Genomic DNA, 20,102 nt, shown 5'->3' on the forward strand with positions numbered 1-20,102 from the left:
GGGTCGGGGGGGGGGGCAGAGGGGATCTTCTGCATCAGGAGATGGGTGTTCTGACAGTGTTCCCCCATGCCGCCTCTGTCTTGTGCCTGTGCCCACACACATTGCATGCTGGGTAGTCTGTGGCACCCACACCCCCTCAGGAGTTCAGTGCTCAAGGCCATCCCCATGACGTCTCCACATCCCCATTGCTCAGAGAGGCACCAAGGCACTAGGGACAGACTGCTGGGTTGACCGCACGATCCTGTTTCAAGCTTTCTGTCTCCATGGGTATCTACCTCAGGGTCTTCTTTGGTTTCTTACGTATAGCCCCTGCTCTCACGCCCCCTCTCACCCCTCCTGCCATCCCTCCTCCCACTGCCCCCCCTCATCCCTTCTGGGCAAGGCCTTTCAGATCATCAAAAGCAAGTGCTACTTATGCTGGACTCGAGATGGCTTTATCTGAGCAGTAAATCTTCCTAAGGCCTGACCTGTCCTGAGTACCGGCTGCCGGAGAGTTATGAGGGCCTGAGGCAGACAGAGCACACAGCCTCTGGGGGTGCGACTCCCACGATGGCCCCAGGAGGGACTCCAGCTGAGGGAGGCAGGGGTATCCTGCATACCTGGACCAGGCACAGAGGGCAAGGAGGACCTGTAGCCCCCACCTTTTCCTCCACACCTGACTCCTCTCCGATGACTGGCAGGGACATTCCCACACAGGACGAGCATCACCTGGCAGCCAGCAGAACTGTTTAAAATCCGAGATACCAGATTCTGAGCCCAGTGTGTCCCTCTGTCGCCGTGGGTCTTTGAGGTGTCATCTCACCCGATGGATCCTCGGTGTCTTAGTCAGGGTTTCTATTCCTGCACAAGCATCATGACCAAGAAGCAAGTTGGAGAGGAAAGGGTTTATTTAGCTTACACTTCCACATTGCTGTTGATCACCAGAGGAAGTCAGGACGGGAACTCAAGCAGGTCAGGAAGCAGGAGCTGATGCAGAGGCCATGGAGTGATGTCCCTTACTGGCTTGCTTCTCCTGGCTTGCTCAGCCTGCTCTCTTATAGAACCCAAGACTTCCAGCCCAGGGATGGCACCACCCACAAGGGGCCCCCTCCCTTGATCACTAATTGAGAAAATGACCCACAGCTGGATCTCATGGAGGCACTTTCCCCAACTGAAGCTCCCTTCTCTGTGATAACTCCAGCCTGTGTCAAGTTGACACACAAAACCAGCCAGGACACTCGGTTTCTTCATCTAATAGACATCGTGGCTGCATCAGCCTGATGGGGAAACACCTAGGAACAAGGGGGACAGAACGTGTTGCCCTAGGCTGAGCCCAGCACACTCAGAGACAGGGTAAAGATACCCCAGTGTGGCCTAGAGTCTGGTTCTGCCGTTTGTGCAGTGTGACTTCAGGAAATCGTGGGATCTCCCTAGGCGGTGAGTGAGGTGGTTGTGATGGGGATGATGCCGGTAGTGAGGATGGTGACCCGCCCCATCGGAGTGTCCGTAAACACGACTGACAAAGATGTGCAGGACACCCATAGCCTTGTCGGGCACATGTAAGCCAATACAAACTGTCCCTCACTAGTGCCCCTCCGTCACAATCCCTAGCCTCCATCCCCATCCCTCGAAGATCTTCATGGACACCCCCCCCCGGGGTGTGTCTTGCTACCCATTGCCATCAGACAGCAGCCAGTCTACATCCAAGGCTGCTGCCTGCTGGTGTCAGCCTCCTCTCCTTCCCTGACTCCCCACCTTCACCCTCTGCTCCCCTAATCTGGACCCAATTCTGTCCCCTACCTCCTGCTACAGAAACTCCCCCCCCCCCCGCAAGACCAGTGGAGGGGCAGGGCTCAGCAGACCCAGGTCCTGCATCCTCCCCATCCTCTGGGGTTGTGGAGGTCCTGCATCCTCCCCATCCTCTGGGGTTGTGGAGGCGAGAGACCTCACCTATTCCCCTTCATTCAGTGCCGATAAAGCCGGGGCCAGGGCTGTCCCTGCCATCAGCATCAAATTCGGGAATTGTGACTATACAGTGACTAGGTGTCGGCCTCAGAGCTGCCATCTTCTGACCCCAGCATGGGCACTGGATGCACATGCCATCAAACGGCAGGGACGGTTCATCTGAAGGTAAAATACATACACTACGCATTATGGAAGAATGGGCCATTCCAGAGTCTGCGGTTCTGAGCCTTTGTTCCAATCAAGATGTGTGCCAGCATGTCCGTCTAATGACAGGCCTTTGGGATTCCTTTTAAAAGGACTCAAAACGACTCCCTTTTAAAATCAAACTATCATTCAGATAAGTCAGGAAAAACTTAGAGTGGCTCTTAAGTTCTGACGCAGGGGGATTCCACCCGGGGGTCATTTTGCAGTATTTTGGGGACTGATCTGGAGGACAGAGCATGTGGCATCCCACATCAGCTCAGTGGTACTGAAGCCCTGACCAGCACCACCCGTCAGAGATGAGGAATGTTGGTGCCACGATGGGGGGCTGCCCCTTTAACGGCTTTGAGCACCTAACTGAATTTTGTGTCTTAAACCAGTCCCCTCTCACTGGACACTCAGGCTGGCTCCCGTTTTCACTGTGAATCTTGGTGGCTGCACTTGTGAAACCCACGACCCTCGTTCCCCTGAAAGTCCACCCCCCTCACCCGTTGCAGAAGAAACGGAAGTTCTGATTTCAGCCCTGATGCCTGGCGATGTCACAGGGGTCCCCCACTCAAGTGTCTTCAGAGGAGACAGGGCTGCATCTCAAAAAATCCCTGCTTCACAGAGAGCCAGACACAGTGTGGGTGGAGCAGCGTAGCTGACCCTCGGTAATCCGAACAGACAAGGCTAGCTCCCCCATCTACCCAGGCTAGCGTTTGCTGCATTAGTGGGCATGGTTAAAGAGTGAAAGTCGGGTTTGTTGTCTCAATGAGGTGATCGCTGTCAGCTTACAAGAGCTCGTGAAGACCATCCTGGATGAGGAAGGGCAACCATCAGGTGTACCCTCACACCTATGCTCCCCCGACCCCGGCCCAGTAGACAATGCTAATTATCACACATAGCTCAACTCAAGCAGACGCTGTGTCATGGGGACATCAGAAAAGACATGATAGTCATAATGAGAACTTCTAATTAACTAATCTTCCCGTAGGCCCTGGGCATCTTCATGATGGGTGACTGACTCAGTGAGTGGCCTCAATATTGTGACTCATTCATTTATTCCTTCATTCATGTATCCCACAGCATTTCTTGAGCCAGGTGTGATATACAGAAGGATTGCAAGTTCAAAGTCAGGCTGGGCTACATAGTGAAAAACCTGTCGTTCCCCTCCCACCTCCCCCCAAGCAAGCAGGTATTGATTACCCTACTGTATGTCAGCGAGTATTTAACTAGTCCCTGACCTTCAGTGGTTACGTTCCAGTGAGAAAAACAAACAGTGAGAAGAAATCCACAGAGAAGAAAAAAAAGGAGGAAAAGAAAAAAACCCGAGATCAATAGAGAAGCATTTTGAAAGCAGTAGGGACGGCAGAGCGTTGGGGCTATGGGGAGGTGGGCTGACAGCGACTACGCTATGAGGTGACATTTGAGATGGGACATAAATACACATAAGCCAACACCGCCCTCCCCTCCTCCAGCAAGACCTGCTGAGATCAGGGTCCTATTCCAGGTGGCTTCAAGAAAGAGACCGGAAAGGGAGAGCGCCTCCCTCTCCTACCCCAGGACCTTTGGGAGGGGCGGCAGGCTATCAGCTGGTCCCCTCCCAGGCTGGCAAGGCAGGGATAACCCACACCGCTGCCTGCCATATGTTAGTCACGGCGTTGTTGAATACCGCCCGGCCCAGGTGCCACGCAGGACCTCAGCCCCCTTTTGTCAGCAGGCAGATGAATAGCAATTTTTAATTCATAAGCTATCTTGCCCAAAGCCCGTGTCTCAGAAGGACCTGCAGTTTTCATTATACAGTGATAAAATTCTATAGCAGCCAGAATGATAGGGCTCCAGTGGACAGCGGTGAGCCTGTAGGCCAGGCTACCTGGGGCCCAGGGGCTCAGGAGCTATGGCCACTCACAGGCCTGCTTAGCGATGGCACTTGGCCGGACAAAGCATGGATCAGAGCCTTGGGAAATACCCCGAAGCCTGTGACCTCGTGAACAGCAGCCATTGCCTTTGGTAGCTTGGTCACTTTCTTCATCCTGTATGTATCCATGACAGTTGGACTCTACCTGAGTGTCCGTGTAACAAGCCCAAAGCACAGAGACTAAGAGGGAGGAGAGACAAATCTCACGCAGTTTCCGGGTGGGGGTGGGGGCTAACTAGTGCTGGACCAGAACAGGGGCAGAGAGGAGGGATCAGGCCACATAGGAACATGTTCTAGCTCAGAGGGTTACATATGAATCACAAGTCACAACCTTTTTTTTTTTTTTTCCTGCCTAAGGTCTAGCTCATGGGGATACCCTGCCTTCTGAGCCTTTCCTCTTGATCACTGCTGAGGAAGGAAAACAAAAACAAATGTATAATGTATAACATCTCCCTGGGGACCCCAGGGGATGAAGCATGGCATCCCGACCTAACTAACCCTCAAGGCCAATGCTGGTGACACCCCCAAGAACCAGGAACACCCCAGCACAGAGAAGTGCCCAGAGAGTTCTGAGAGCCTGACTGTCTGGGGTTCAGGGCCTCTGGTTAGGAGGTGAGGTCTGGTTTTCATGGCAGGCCTTGTTAACTCTGGAGATCTGGCTGACAGGACTCGGGAAGGGTGGGGCCTCGGGCTTTCCTTTAATTCAGAGCAGAGGGAGTTGAGAGAGCTGGCACTAGGCTGTTAGCCCAGTGGAGCAGACAAGGCAATTCAGAGTCATCAGCCTGTGTTCCCACACGCTCCACCGGCCACTCACGAAACCGCTCTCTGCCCAGACCTGGCAGCGCCCGCCCTGTGACGATGCAGCAGACCTGATGAGGGATAGTGTGAGGGGCTGATGAGATCTGGCGAGGGCAGGCAGGTGAGGAGCAAAACGAAAGCCGCCGAGGAGGGTCACCCCAAATGAGCCCTCTCTGTTTTTCTCTCTTCCCCTCCCTCCCCACCTCCCTCTGCAATCCCTAAGAGATCTCTGCTCCTCTCCAGTGTTCCTTCTGGTGGGTGTCCTGCCTCTTGCCTGCCTTTCACACGGGGCTCTCACTATCCCACCCCACCCCCCACCCCGCCCTTCGATGGCTAATTCCCTTTGATCTTAAAATCATTCTCTGGGGACACCCAAAGACTCTGTCGGTGGCTTTAGCCAGCTCCTCAGCCAACTGAGTCCCTCTGCTTCCCTGCTGGTACCTTTCTTGGGGTCACCCTCTCTCACCTCAGGGCACGTGGCACTTGAAGCTGTGGCTGTCCTGTGGCTGGCATTTTCTGACAGCCACCGGTGTCTTCTGAGTACCCATGCATGTGCCTAGTGGGGACTTAGACATCGGCCCTGCCGGGCCCTAAGTCCCTAACACCTGATGTCTGTCCACTACCATGATATTGGCATCCCTCTAGGGCCAACCTTGGCCCTCCAGCCCCTCCATGGGCCTCTGTCCAACTGGAGGGCACCGCCGTGCAGACCCTTGGCTGCTGTGTAAAACAGCGTCGGCTTGTGGAGGGTTTCATGGAGAACTTTCGAGGAAATAGTTTTTATCGTGCATTTCCCTTATTTTCAACTGACAGCGGCTCCACAGATTTTTTTTTTTTTTGGTATACAGTGCGATGCTTTGCAATGCATAAACCCAGAGGATAATCATCATCAAATCAGGGGAAATTAACATATACATTACCTTGGGCACTTGCCGTTCCTTCATGGTAGGAATATTCAAAATTCCCTCCCCTGGCTGTCTTGAAATATGCAACTGCATTTTTTTTTTAAACCAAAGTCACCCTGTTGGGCAGTCGGATACATGGTTTATTCTTCCCGACACACTGACTTCGTACCATTGGCCAGCCTTCCCCCTGTGGTCCCTCCCACGGCCTTCCGTCCTCTGATAACCTCTGTTCTATGTTTGACTCTGAGACAGACTTTTCTAGACTCCACATATGACTGGGATGGAGCTGTATATGGCTTCCTGTGCCTGGCTTATTTCACTTGATACAGCCCCTCCTCCTACCCCCAGTGGAATTTGGTCTTTTATATGGCTGTGTAGTATTCCATCGTATTCGCATGCTCTGTCTTCTTTGTCCACTCATCTGTGGATGACACGGACTGAGTCCATATCCTGGCTGTTGGGAGCAGTGCTTCATTGGTCATGGAAATGCCATCTGTTGGACATAGTGATCCCATCTCCTTCGAGTAGGAATATTCAAAATTCCCTCCCCTGGCTGTCTTGAAATATGCAACTGCATTTTTTTTTTTAAACCACAGTCACCCTGTTGGGCATACGTATGCAGTAGGTTGCCAGGTCCTATGGAGAGTCTATTTTTAGCTTCTAAAGGGCCAGTCACTTTGTTTTCCATGATTACAGTACTGGCCTATGCACCACCCCCAGCAGTTGGGGGAGGGGGTGGCTGGTTCCCTTTCTCTCCCTTTCTTCACCACCACTTTGTATTGTGTGTCTTTTTAATAACCACTGTTTTAACTAGAGCAAGGCGTCAGCTGGCTGTGGCTCTGCCTGCACTCCCTGAACAATCAGAGGTGCTCGCTATTTTTCCGGGTGCCTACTGGTCGTTTGCATATCGCCCTTTAAAAGTGTCCATTCTGGCCTTCTGCTTCCTGGGACTCCTAAGAGTCTTTGCTCCATCACACACGGCTGGGTACAGGTGGATGCAGATGTATATGTGTGGGGGGGGGGAGGGCACCGAATGCCTGTAGGAGGAGAGATGCACTGTGAATTGGGCTGATTGGGTTTTGGGGGGGCGGTATTTCATACCTGAGCCTGATTCCTCTGGCAAACAGTGGGGTGTCTCCTGTGGGGTGATGGGGCGGGCATTAGTGAAGAATGTGTAATTACAATGTAGACAATCGAGTGTCTCTGAGCAGTGGTCACTGTTTGACATACTGGGGACCACCAAAGTCTGTGTCTTGTTTTCTGCAGCTTTCCCTCCAGACTCCAGAGATGGGAATCACATCCTCTCCTATTTTCTGAAGCTCCTAGAGGGGTGGCTGTCCTCAGGAAAGCCAGAGAGCCAGGGGGTAACCCATTGTTTTCTTGTGATATTTCGATTGACAGTTCGAAATATTCGAACCCAGATTCCTCAGCTTGCAGCTCTGCTATCATACACACTAGAGCCTCACACAAGCCAGGAGTACCCCACACTAGGAGGCGTCACATGTCGAGAAGGGAGGCTTCCCTCCTCCTGTCCAGCAGTGGGAGCTAAACAGGTGACATGAGTCCTCTGGGCTTCCATACATGATGGCGGATCCATTTCCAGAACAGCAGAGAAACGCTCGCATGTGTGTGAGTGTACGTGATTATGTATGCCTGTGTGTACACATGTGCATGTGTGCACATATGCAGAACTCACAATCCCTGGGAGTAGATGATGATGGGAGCAGAGGCTGGAGCAGGGGCATGATGCCCTGTGACCCTGAGTGCCTGTTCAAAGACTTTTCCTCACAGCAACAACTTGCAAACGTGAGCCTTGGGTGTGAAACGTGCCATCAAGGGTGTATCCCCACTAGACACACAGGGATAGGCAAGGGCCCCACTGGATGGTGCTCAGCACTGAGCAAGGACCACAGCAGCTGTCTTACTGCCATCTGGGCAGCCAGCATTTATGAGCACTTCCCACAGTCCAGGCTCTGCCCTGATTCATCATGCCTCACACACCCTCTACAGGGAGGACTTCCACTCGTTCCATTTTGCTCACACCTCACACACCCTCACTCCATTTTGGTGACTAGGAGATAGAGTTCCGTATCTGCTAAGAAATTCAACTAAAGTCACACGGCTAGTATGGAACTGAGTTGATCCCATGTGGCCAGCCTCTTGAAGGCACGATTGCAGCCTCCTCTAGTCTGCTTTTCCTCTGGAGCCTGAATCCCATGAGGGCTCCTTCTGTCAACAGCGGGACAGTTTCTTAAGGGGTAGTCCTTGCTGTAGACTGAAGGTGGGACCCCACACAGATGACCCTATCCCTTACCCATGGTCAGGGCTTAAGTATGAACTTGTAGAGGGTAAGTGAGGGGGCTAGCTGATGAACATGACCTTTCCCACATGGGGCTCACTTCAATCCAGTGCCCAGGTCCCCACAGCATCCTAGCATGTGCTGCGGTTGCCATGGTGACAGTAGCAGCAGCCAAGTGAGCACCTCACTCAGGTGGCCTTGGCAGCTCCCTGGGTATAGTTGGAAGAAAATCACACGGAGCTATGGGAAGTGTGTGTGTGTGTGTGTGTGTGTGTGTGTGTGTGTGTGTGTGCTGGGGAAGGTCCCCAAACTTCTTTGAGTGTGATCCAGTTTGCGGTATTTGTTAGACTTACTGGAAAAGGTGCTGAGTGTCTCAGGATCAGAGGACAGTGAGGCCATAGTGGAGGGGGGTAGGTGCTGGGTGAGGGGATGAATCCAAACAATTCAAATGTGCCGGGGTCAGAAGCCTTATTCTCCCAACCCAAACCATAAGCAAGTTGTTCAGCAAGGGGTGCTCTGTTTTCTGAATGATTTATGGCAAAATCTTACAAAGATCAAAACTGGATCACATTCAGCTAAGCATTTCATAGGCTCCTTTATTGGAAAGAATAAATGGATATGAAAATCTGGAGTGACGGGAAGCTGGCCATGGGACCTGGGGATGCCAGGGCCTGTGCAAGTTGAGGAAGAACAGGGTAGGACCAGCCCCTGTAGATAGATCCATGTAGTCCTGGCTTCATCTCACCCCAATCCTGTCTGGGTCAGCTGTGCTATGAGGACCTGGAGGGACGCCTCCTCCAAGGAATGGACCCCTAACACAAAGCAGAAGTGGGCCAAGAAAGAATGAATGAGATCACACCCTCCTATGGATGAATGAATGAATGTGAGCATGTAGTCCAATGAATGAATGAGTGAATGAGAGCGCACAGTCCCTTGTTTCCTCTAATAAGCTATGTACAGTTCCTCATTTCCAGTAGTGGACTGCCTGGTGATAGCCATTCTCTGTGCCTCTTCATACCCTGTCCTCTTTACACAAATCCACATCCGCCAGTCTGCTGCATGGGAGAAGCGTCAAGCAGATGTTGCGGGAGTTATTTAAAAAGATCACCCCTCAATCTCTCCTGCCCCACCGGACCACGTTCCAGCTCAAGTGCTGATACTGACCGGTCATGACACTATGTCCCGGCGGGATCCTGCTATTCTCTCCCAGCTAGCAAGATCATCTCACGTGCAACGCCCCACACACCCCACAATCAGTGATCTAGGGCTTAGTTACCTGGTAGAAACATGATTCTTAAGGCTTACTTATCTAATCAGATCACATTATTATATCAATAAGATCACAATTTATAAGATGCCAATACAATAATTTCAGAGCCAAGTGATAAAGATAATGCTTTAACCCAATTATTCTAACCTTGTGAAAACCTTAATTAGCTATCTGTGGCTGTTTAAAACCACGTGGGGTCTGGGTCATCTTCCTGTTCGTCTGCCTCCATGTTGATTTCTCCCCACTCTCCCGGACCTCCGACCTGTCTCACTCCTAAACTTCTAGTTCCGCCTCTCTCTTCCTGTCCAATCACAGGCCTGTTCACTGATCTAATGTGATTGGACAGAGAAAATGCTGCAACAGGCAGAAGCACGTGGGAATACAGAGCTGAGGCCAGGTCTAGATTCCAAAGCTACATAGAGGCGAGCCCTGTAGTGGCTGAGAGAACCTGAGGGACTCCTGGCTCACAGCCCACTGACTGCATGAGCAGGCTGGAAACAAACCATCCTGCAGCCTTAAAGACAGAAGGAAAAGCTATCTCCCCTAGACTTTCTTTCGTTGGTACTTTGAAGCGGGGACAGGGGAGGGCAGGGAAGTACCACAACTTCCATGGTGACTTTGGGCTCGATGGTACTGAAAGCTTGGGCATTACTTCTTTCCCTGAATCAGAGTCAGGGATAATTCATGCTCACCCTGGCCCTGCCACACCTCAGGCTCCGCTCATGACAGCATAAACCAAGCAAGCAGTTGTCCCAAGGCAGAACGTCTCCTCATTTTATCCTCACATGAGGTAGATGCCAGTGTTATCCCTGTTTACAGCCGAGGCACAGACAGGTAAATGGTCCAGGATCACACATGAGCATCAGCCCTCCTCTTCAGCCTTGCCATCTGTGAACAGTGTTGCCTGCTGTGACCTCAGAGGCCTGACTTGGGGGAAGAGCAGTGTGGCTTCCTTCCAAACTGCAGCTTTCTTCAGCCTGAATTCCTGGCTTGTAACATCTGAGCCCACAGTGCCAAGCTCAGGCCTGGCCATAGGATACCGTGCCCTAGGGACTGCAGAATTGTGAACGGATGCAACAGATCTGGGAATGAATGAGCCAACTGGTTGATGAGGCTCACAGCCTGGTGCAGGGCCATAAAGAATGGACAGTAGTCTCTCAGGACTACCCCAGGAGGCCTAAGGAATAGGTAACCATACAGGACAGAATATGACAGCAGGTACTATCACAGTGGATGGTTATGAAAAGTCCTTGTCCCCTAGGAGTTCATAGGCCACACAGGTAGAGAGAGGAGTCTCACAGAGAAGCCAGAAGAGGGACCACTGCCTATGGGCCAGGGAGAGTTGGCTGGACCATCAATACAGCTCGGCCAGAGGAAAGGATGGCTGGGTGGTGAGGGTGGGAGATGAGAGCAGAGAGGAAGCCAGGGAATGAGAGATCAGAGCAAGAAGGAGCCTGTGTGAAGCCCAGGGAAGCTGAGAGAAGTAGGGTGGGCACAAGTGTGGAAGCTGAGAAGCAGGAAGCCTGGTTGGCAGGGGAGGAGCAGAGACTGCAGGGCCTCGGCAGAAGGCCAGAGGTGCTCATGTATAAATTTTGTGAGTAGTTTAAATGTGTCTTAAATTTCGCAAGAACTTACAATATTCTTTAAAATTGAATTATGGTTTAACATATTCATCTTAAAAAAAAAAAAAGCAAACCCTCATTGGCGTAGAAAGTCAGGATGAAATGACTAGACTAGACTAGAATGGAACCGTAAAACACGAAGAATGTGGGCCAATGAGATGGCTCAACAGGGAAAGGAAGGCCCTTGCCTGACAAGCCAGACTAGCTGGGTTCCATCCCCAGAACCAGTGTAAAGGTAGAAGGAGTTAACCTCACAAAAAAGTCCCTGATCTCCTCATGCACACCTTGACATGTGCACCTTTATGTACACTAAGCACTACTACTAGTAGTAATATATATTTTAAATTAGAAAAAAAAATAGTACAAACGAAACCATGTCTACGGAGTCCTGTCTGGATTTTGCCAGCTTTGGAAGGCTCTCTCTATTCTAAAGGAAACAAGGGCTTGATGTGGCCCAGTTGGTAGAGTGCTTGCCCAGCATGCTCCAACCCTGTCTTTGAGCCCCAGTACTGCATAAGCCAAGCCAGATGTAGTACACCCTGCAAGCTGGCACTCCAGAGGTGGAAGGGGCAGGGAATCAGAAACCCAAAGTTATCTTTGGCCACCTAGGGAGCTCAAGGTCAACCTAGGCTATCTGAGACTCTGTCTCAAAACACAAACAAAAATTTTTTAAAAAGAAAAATAGTATTCAGTATTAAAATTTGCCAGCACCAAAAGGAGGCTTTCCCCCAGCTCAGAGAGGGCTAGGTGGAACCTGGAGAGGGCGCTATAATCTGTTTGTGATTCAAAGTTTCTACCCTTGGCAGGGACTGCTGAGTTTGTCCCCCTGGCACAGCAGTGTGTGCCTTGACTCTATACCCCTCTACCAGTCCATCATGGCTCTCGGCTTCTGTCTTGCAGGGAATACCAACAGTATCTTTGCCCTGGACTACATCAGTGGAGCTCTCACCCTGAATGGCCTGCTGGACCGGGAGAACCCCCTGTACAGTCATGGCTTTATCCTGACGGTGAAGGTGAGGACCACCCACTGGATACCACACCTCCTAGACCACTGAGGAGCCTGAGGCCATCCCCAGCAGTCGAGTGGATAGTCAGGAGGAGGAAGGGTGGTTATAAACGCAGGTCGGCCCCGCCCTTCGCACACACCACCAATGTCTGTCCTGAGTGCAGCTTCCATTTCCCTTTTAGGGATGATGCTTTTTGTAGTTTAGCAAAACAACAGGCTGTAAGGGAAGGGGTAGGAGCTGGGGTCCCTACCTGGAAAGTGTGGAAAAGGTGCCAGCGCCGGATCTTGCAGCCACCTGCCTCTCATGGACAGTTTTAATTGAAATCAATGGCTTGTTGAGCCATTCCCTAGGAAGGCTATAGAGGGAATGGATCCTGGTGGGGAGGGGACACAGGGTATAAGGGGCTTCCAAGCCCCAGGCATACATCAGTGGGGGAAGGGACAAGTATAGGCAAGGAGCCTTGAGAAAGATCTGCATGAAGGTTAGGGCACAGCTAGGCCGTGCATGGACCTCCTTGGCCTTGACAAAGCCTGACTCAGTTGTGGGCCTCTTGGCTCTCATGCCTCACCAGCACCTTCCGTTCCCCTGTGTTCAGGTATGAGTCTGCCAGGGAGACACATAAACAAAGGGTCCCCCATGAAGACTAGACGCAGACCTTCTTCATGTTCTGCTTCCTCTCAAGGGGGCCAAGGGGGTCTATTCCAGAAGAGAGCCAGACCATCCCTCCACCCAGTACTGCCACCACCTCACCTGAGGCCCTCTGAATTCTGTGCTCCCACCTTCATACAAAATGTTAGGTGAACGTGCCATTGGGCTGGGCATTTCTATCTCTGTACTTGGTGGCAGACAACCTACCCAGATCTCCTTCGGAGTATCGGGAGCCATAAATTGGGGTCAGAACTGGGAAATTAGTACTTTGGGACCTGAGGCATCTTTGGGTCCTTTCTGCATCTGACTTGGATCTTCCCAGGCCCAGTGATGTCAGGACTACAGTAGGACTCAGCTAAGTCTTGATCTGTCAGTAGCACACAGCCAAGACCTTTATTTTATCATCTTCCAAGCCAAGTGGACTTTCCCTGCATCCCTCAGAGGGTGGTATCTATTTGGTCCTCCTGCCTTCTTCCTTGATGGTTCCAGAAGCCCATCACCTGAGTTTGAAACCTACTCAGGTTTCTTCTGGTACAAATTACCCCACCTCAATGATCCTCAGCATCTTTGTAACGTGGAATCATCTTCCTGGGGTCTTGGTGGGGATTTCCAGGGATAGTTTACACCAACACACATGACCTAGTGCTGAGAAAGTCCTGATGGGTAATGACTGTTTCTGTGACCAGGGGTCCCTTCCTCTGTCCGCAGGGCACTGAGCTGAATGATGATCGTACTCCGTCAGATGCCACCGTCACCACAACCTTCAACATCCTGGTTATTGACATCAATGATAATGCCCCAGAGTTCAACAGCTCTGAGTACAGCGTGGCCATTACTGAGCTGGCACAGGTCGGCTTCGCCCTCCCTCTCTTCATCCAGGTGGTGGACAAGGATGAGGTGAGTAACTGGAGCTCATAGCCCATCTATCTGCATTCACTGCCCGCTTGGTCTGTGCAGCACTAGGAGGGGATACCAGGAGTCTCTGGCTCCTGCATTTGATGTATTAGTTACCCCTTCCTCACATGGGGACATGCCTTCCTCATCTCATCAACTCCTGTGGCCTGAGGTTGCTTAAAAGTAGTTCTAGCATTTTCTCAAAGTCCAGTGGTTCATCCTGTACCCTCTGGAGTGTATGCAATGCAACATACACAAAACACACATAGAGACACACATGCACGACACATACAATATACACGATATACACACACATGTACCACACACACACCATACATACACATGTACCACACACAAGCACATGTATGACACACCCATGCATAACACACACATGACATATACATACCACACACGTTTGACACACGCACACATAAAACACATTATTCACATATATACATCATACACATATATATCACACATGTGTATCACACACACTGTATACACACAAGCATCACACGCATACATACATTATCACACATGCTAACATATGTATCACACACAAACCATACCCATATATGTGCCACACACATACATATACCCCCACATACCAACACATGCATCACATACACACATACCACATGCATGCATAATACACAGCATACACACACATATACCCCACATACATGCATGACACACAACACATCCCACAAACATTCATGACATACACCATACACACACACACACACACACACACACACACACACACACACACATACAATGTGCATGAGAACCTCAAAGCAAAGTCTAGTCCAGGTTTCTGTGGAATAATGATACCTAAGGAAGAAGAAATGCCCATACCTGTGTAGCATCCAAGGTCCAGGACTCATAAACCATGAGTGATCAGCTGAAGAGAGGGATCCCTGGAAAGAGGAGTCTTGAACTGAGGCAAGACATCCAGGAAAACTGATGGCCTACAGAGGCTTGCAGAGGCCCTGCAAGCAGGTGGCAGAGCAGGCTGTGACCCACACAGGCAATGCAGGGCTTGGGCTGCGATAGAAGCAAGAGAGCTGGGATACTTGTACTTGATCTTGGAGGCTGCACAGGTTCTGGGGCCAAGGGACTTGAGGATGAGGGTAAGGCCCCATTGACTAGCTCTGTGGCCAAAGGGACATTAATGACCCTTTTCAGAACCTCCCCATGCTCGGGTGTTTAGGCAGTGTCTTAGTTAGTTTTACTGTTGTGAACAGACACCATGTCCAAGGCAACTCTTATAAGGACAATATTTAATTGGGGCTGGCTTATAGGTTCTGAGGTTCAGTCCATGATCATCAAGGTGGGAATAGGGCAGCATCCAGGCAGGCACTGTACAGGAGGAACTAAGACCTCTACATTATCCTCTGAAGGCTGCTAGCAGAATAATGACTTCCAGGCAGTTAGGATGAGGGTCTTAAAGACCACGCCCACAGTGACACACCTACTCCAACAGGACCACACCTCCTAATAGTGCCACTCCCTGGGCCAAGCTCATACAAACCAAAACAGGAAGAAAGAATGAGACTGTATCTGTGCCACTCTACTGTAGTAACAAGTTAGCCCTAAGGCACAGGCTGATTCTGACAGGTTGCCTGCTAGGAGTACTGCTCTGGGTGGGCATTGGAGAACTCAGTCAACAGCTTCTTAGGTGCAAAAGGATGAAGGAAGGCTGTAAGGTAGAGGTGAATTCCTTCTGTGCTGCATCCCAGAGTGCTTGCTGGTTAGCCATAGTGAGTCTTGGATCACCACCTTACTACTAAAAGGCTTTGGAACATGGGAAAGAGCTAAACCCATGTCTATCTCAGAGGACATGATCCCTGAGGAGGAAGAAGGAACATGCACAGGACTTGGCCACCCTCTCTGTTCCCCAGGCTGCAGCTCCCCAGTGCGGACAACCCTGACCCTACACGGGTGTCTAAGAGTCAACAAGGTCCTCCTCACCCTGAGGGTCTCTGCAGGCTGCAAGCCGGCCTGCAGTGTGTGCCAGGATGCTGCAGTGAGTAGTTTTCTGTTGCTGTGAGAAAAGCATCTGACAAGAACTCGAGGAAGAAGGGTTTATTTTGGCTCACAGTGTGAGTGCGGTCTGGTCCATTAGGCTGAGAGAGAGGCAACATTGTATCTGACGTGGGGGAAACGGAAACAGATGAAAGCTGGAATTTAGCTCACTTTCACTTTTGTCTTCAGTAAATCCCATCAGGTTAGGATGAAGATTAACCATTGTGTGGTGGATGGATATTAGATCTCAATCTGCCTTTAGTGGGCACCCCACCTAGCATAGCCAGTGATAGGACCTGAGGCCAGGAACACTTGGAGCAATAGGAGCTGACCCTGCCCTCTGTCATTTTTTCTCCACAGAGGTGACCTTGTCTCTGATAATCAAGGGCTTGCCTCCACTCAGGATCCTGCTCTTTTAGGGCCCTGTGATACATGGAGAGTACTAACAAGGGCAGGCAGATCAGAGACCCCCTCCCAAAGGCCATCAGTCCCTCCTCCCATCTCCACTAGACTCCACTGGGGGCCAGGCTCAGCCCTCATAGAGAGGGGTACAAGCCTCACTTCCTTGTATGGATGTTCCACACTGTCTCTCTCCTGCTACCCTTGGAACCCCCGAGGGGCTCAGGTCTGGCCAGAGAGCAGCATCCAAGGCCAAGACTCCGGTTCTAAGGAAGAGCACCATAACCCAGGCTAAGGACTTAGGCACACAGGACAGGAAGAAGAGGCACCAGCTGCCGCAATAGTGTCTAGAATCAGGAGCGAGACACACTTCTGTCAAACAACCAGGCAACTGTCTGAGGAACCGTCTTGCTGTGCCCTTGGGTGTGTTAGCGTTTATATCTGAGTTCAAATTGGGCTTTGGGTTTGTAGCAGCAAAACATTTTCATTAAGCCATTTGAATACTTATTCCTTTAGTGGGAGTAAGATGCCTGTATCTGTAGGTCAGAGGACAACTTTGGGGAGTTGGTTCTTCTTCTTCTTCTTCTTCTTCTTCTTCTTCTTCTTCTTCTTCTTCTTCTTCTTCTTCTTCTTCTTCTTCTTCTTCTTCTTCTTCTTCTTCTTTCGAGACAGGGATTCTCTGTGTAGCCCTGGCTGTCCTGGAACTCATTCTATAGACCAGGCTGGCCTCGAACTCAGAAATCCGCCTGCCTCTATCTCCCAAGTGCTGGGATTAAAAGCTTGTGCCACCACCGCCCGGCCAGTTCTTCCTTCTATGACGTGGGCTCCAATAATGACACTCAGGTCATTAGCCTTGGCAGCAAGCACCTTTCACTGGCTAAACTTCCTGGCTAAACTGAGAACATTTGAATGCAGGAAGAGGACCTATGGAGAGCTCAGGCTTCTTGTTGAAGGCTCTACAGAACCATAAGACAGTTGAGGGCTGTCCGCACAACTGTGGGCATGTGGTAGTAAGTGTGCCAGCCTCCCAGAATCTTCACTTGAAGTTCCATGGGTGGGTCTGGAGGCTGTAGGGTCTACAGGATGCAAGAGCCACAGACCGGGGTTCAGTCAGCAGGTCTTCAATGCCTCACACCCTATCCAGAACCCTAGATATAGAGAAATGCCTTGCTCAAAGTCTGCCCCATACAAATGCTAAACACAGCCAGAAGATGGCTGTGGGCTCCTTCCCAGTTGGGCTCCAGAGACTGCCTGGGCAGGCTGACCTCAATAGTCTACTTACTGTGTGGTGATGAAATCAGAAAGGGTAGCAGAAAGCAGGTGACCTCTGGGGAACTTTGTGGCAGTGGTTCCTCCATAGGATGCTGACTTATCTCAGAAAGGGTAAATGTACCGCCAGTGGCCCCAGATCCAAGATTCTGCCAAGCGTGCCACTGTGCCTCGGGCTCTCGTGTGCCATGTCCCACAACCCAGGGGCTAGAAAGAGGCCCTTCTCTTCCCGAGGACTCCCAGCATTGATCTCCAAGAAATTTCTCCGCCTTTTGCCAGGCTGTAGAACACTCACAGACAGCAGAGAAGGAGGAGGAGCTGCTGTGGGCTGGTGTCAGGGGCAGCCAGGGGATTTTTGTCCCAGTGACAGTTGAGATGCAAATAGATGGTTGGGATGCAGTGGGGTGAGAACTGGAAAAAACGAAGGCAGAGGCCAGAAGTCAGCCTTGGTGGGGACCAATCGCTGATTCAAATTAGAGTCTGTGGCACATTTGCTCTCTGTACCTCTGCAATGTCAACTGTCCTACCCTGAGCTCCGGGAGTACTGCAGTAGATAAGCAGAGGAGTGTCCACTCATTCCCAGCCCAGGCTTTCTCTGGGCTAGCCTGCAGCCTCCGGCCTCTCCCTCATCTGAGTGATCCTTGGAGGCCAGCAGTTTCTGCCTAACTCGGCCACTCTTCCACATAGACCTGAGAAAGCTGCCTGTATGGGCTCTTTGTATGGGTATCCTCCTCTGGAGCGGCGAACTAACAGAGGTGTGTTGTGAGACACCTCCTCCCCCCCCCACACACACACACCGCTTCACCTAGATGCTATCTCTCCTACTCTGCTCTTTTGCAGGGACCTTGCCAGCCCACCTTCATGGAAAGTGACAGCAGACTATTGCTTTCTTCGTTTTTGTTCTTGTTTTTTTTTTTTTCAAAGAGCCCTTAGCCCCCACCCCTATCCATTTTTTTGGTTGTTTGGTTGGTTTGGTTTAGTTTGGTTTAGTTTGGTTTGGTTTTTGTCTGCTTTAGTTTCATATCTTTATGTTTGAGACAGAGTCTTGCTATGTAGCTCCGCTGGTCTAGAGCCTGTGACTCCCCCCTACCTCCGCACGTAGGGGCTAGATCTATAGGAGTGGGTGGGTACTCCTCCAAGCCATCTTGGAACTCTCACAGTGCAACTCTGCTGTCTTGGGGGCAGTGTCCCTCAGTGTCCTGCCGGACCCCTCAGGCCCTGAGTCACACGCAGCTTGTTTTTAGGGATTTATTTGCTATTCTTCTCTTTGGTGTGATGAAACACCGGATTAAAGCAACTTAACTGAAGGGCTTACAGTGGCTCAGGGTCGGGGGATGCAGGGAAGTTATGGTGGCAGGAGCCTCAGGAAGTGATCACATTGTATCCCCAGTCAGGAAGCAGAGAGGGGTGAAGGTCGGCCAGCGTAAGACAGCGCTAGCCCTAATGAGTGAGAATCGTCCTCACAGAAAATGCCCTCTCGGGCACACCATAAGCTTGTCTCCTAGTTGATTCTGGACCCTGCCAAGTGTACAGTATTAACAAACACAGTGACAGAAATCTGTGCTTTAAAGTGGGGCCAGTTGCTGGGATGTCGCTCATAGGTCACACGTTTGCCCGGTAGCCACAGTATCTTTGCTCCAACTCCTTACCTGAGGTATGAGTCCATCTGTGCCTGGCATCTGCCTCTGGGACCCATATAAGTTGGGACATGCAGGCCTTTTGGTCTTGGGGGATGACCCGGTCCATAAAATGCTTATACAGCAAGCATGAGCACCACATAGTGGCTCACAGCTCTTTGTAACTCCAGTTCCGAGGGACCTGGTACCCTCTTCTGGCCTCCTCCTCAGGCAACAGGCAAACACGCACTGCACATACTTACATGTAGGCAAAATATCTATACACATGAAATAAAAACGTCAAAGAACCTTTAACACAAAACATAACAAAAGCAAAAAACAAAATCCCAGTCCAAGCAGCCCATTCTTGTTATCCTAGTGTGGAAGAGGCAGAGACAGGAGAATTCTGGGGCTCTCTCAAGCCAGCCAGCCTAGAAAAATCAGTGTGTTTCAGGTACATTGAGAGACTCTAACTAAAAATAGCATGAACAAGCAATTGAAGAAAGTGCCTGGCATCAACCTATGGCTTCCACACATGTGTACATATACAGACACGTATGCATGGCCATATGCACAGGCATGCACACACACACACACACACACATGCACACACACAGACAATCCTTGTATCTTTTTCTCCTCTTGAAGCAGTCTTATTATTGACACTAATGTTGATCTTGAACTTGAGATCTCAGGCATCTCCTACCACACCTGGCTCCAACTCAGTGGACCCGAGCACCCACTGTAGGAGGAAGACAGGCCGTGGAGGCTTCCGGTGCCCCATATCATCTCCCCTCTGGTCTTAGCTGGTCCCTGGGCCCTTCGTGGCTCCCCCTGACCTCCTCCCAGGCAACCCCTGTCTTACTACATTTGCTGCCATCCAGAGTATCTCACACAGGATAGGAAAGCCAACAGGTTCAAGATCAAAGTTGCTTTTCCATCCCTGGCTCCTCTCCTTTGGCTCTGGATAACCTCAGAGTGACAATAGAAACTTCACAGAAGTTTCAGTTTCTGCTGAGGGAAAGGAAGTTAGGACCAGGTCTGTCCCGTCTCAAACCCTCCTACCCACAAGGTAATCCCAGGATGTGATATTTGCCCTGGCCGGGAAAGAAGATTCAGTGAGGTTAAGAGGCTTGCTGAAGGTCACATGACAAATGGATGACAGTTTGTGTGGAATTTGGCCTTGAACTCCCAATTCTGGATCTCTCACCTGTGCCTAGGGGCTCCTTGGTTGGAGATATGGCTGCCCATTCTCCTGACCCCCTCTCCCCCAAACTCAGTAGCAGGTCACCTTTGCACTTA

At 50.9% G+C, this 20,102-nt stretch overlaps 1 protein-coding gene across 6 annotated transcripts in view; it reads left to right on the forward strand.

Moving 5' to 3' along the window:
- Window positions 1-20,102, forward strand: part of Cdh23 (cadherin related 23) — a 402,933-nt gene that overhangs the window by 195,477 nt on the left and 187,354 nt on the right. For all 6 annotated transcript variants that reach the window (XM_031347990.1, XM_031347992.1, XM_031348002.1 and 3 more), the window contains exons 10-11: window positions 11,840-11,952; window positions 13,303-13,491. In XM_031347990.1, coding sequence (XP_031203850.1) covers window positions 11,840-11,952; window positions 13,303-13,491 — 302 coding nt within the window. The remainder of the gene's footprint in view (window positions 1-11,839; window positions 11,953-13,302; window positions 13,492-20,102) is intronic.

This window comes from Mastomys coucha, unplaced genomic scaffold (assembly GCF_008632895.1).
Source record: "Mastomys coucha isolate ucsf_1 unplaced genomic scaffold, UCSF_Mcou_1 pScaffold3, whole genome shotgun sequence".
Lineage (NCBI taxonomy): Eukaryota > Metazoa > Chordata > Mammalia > Rodentia > Muridae > Mastomys > Mastomys coucha.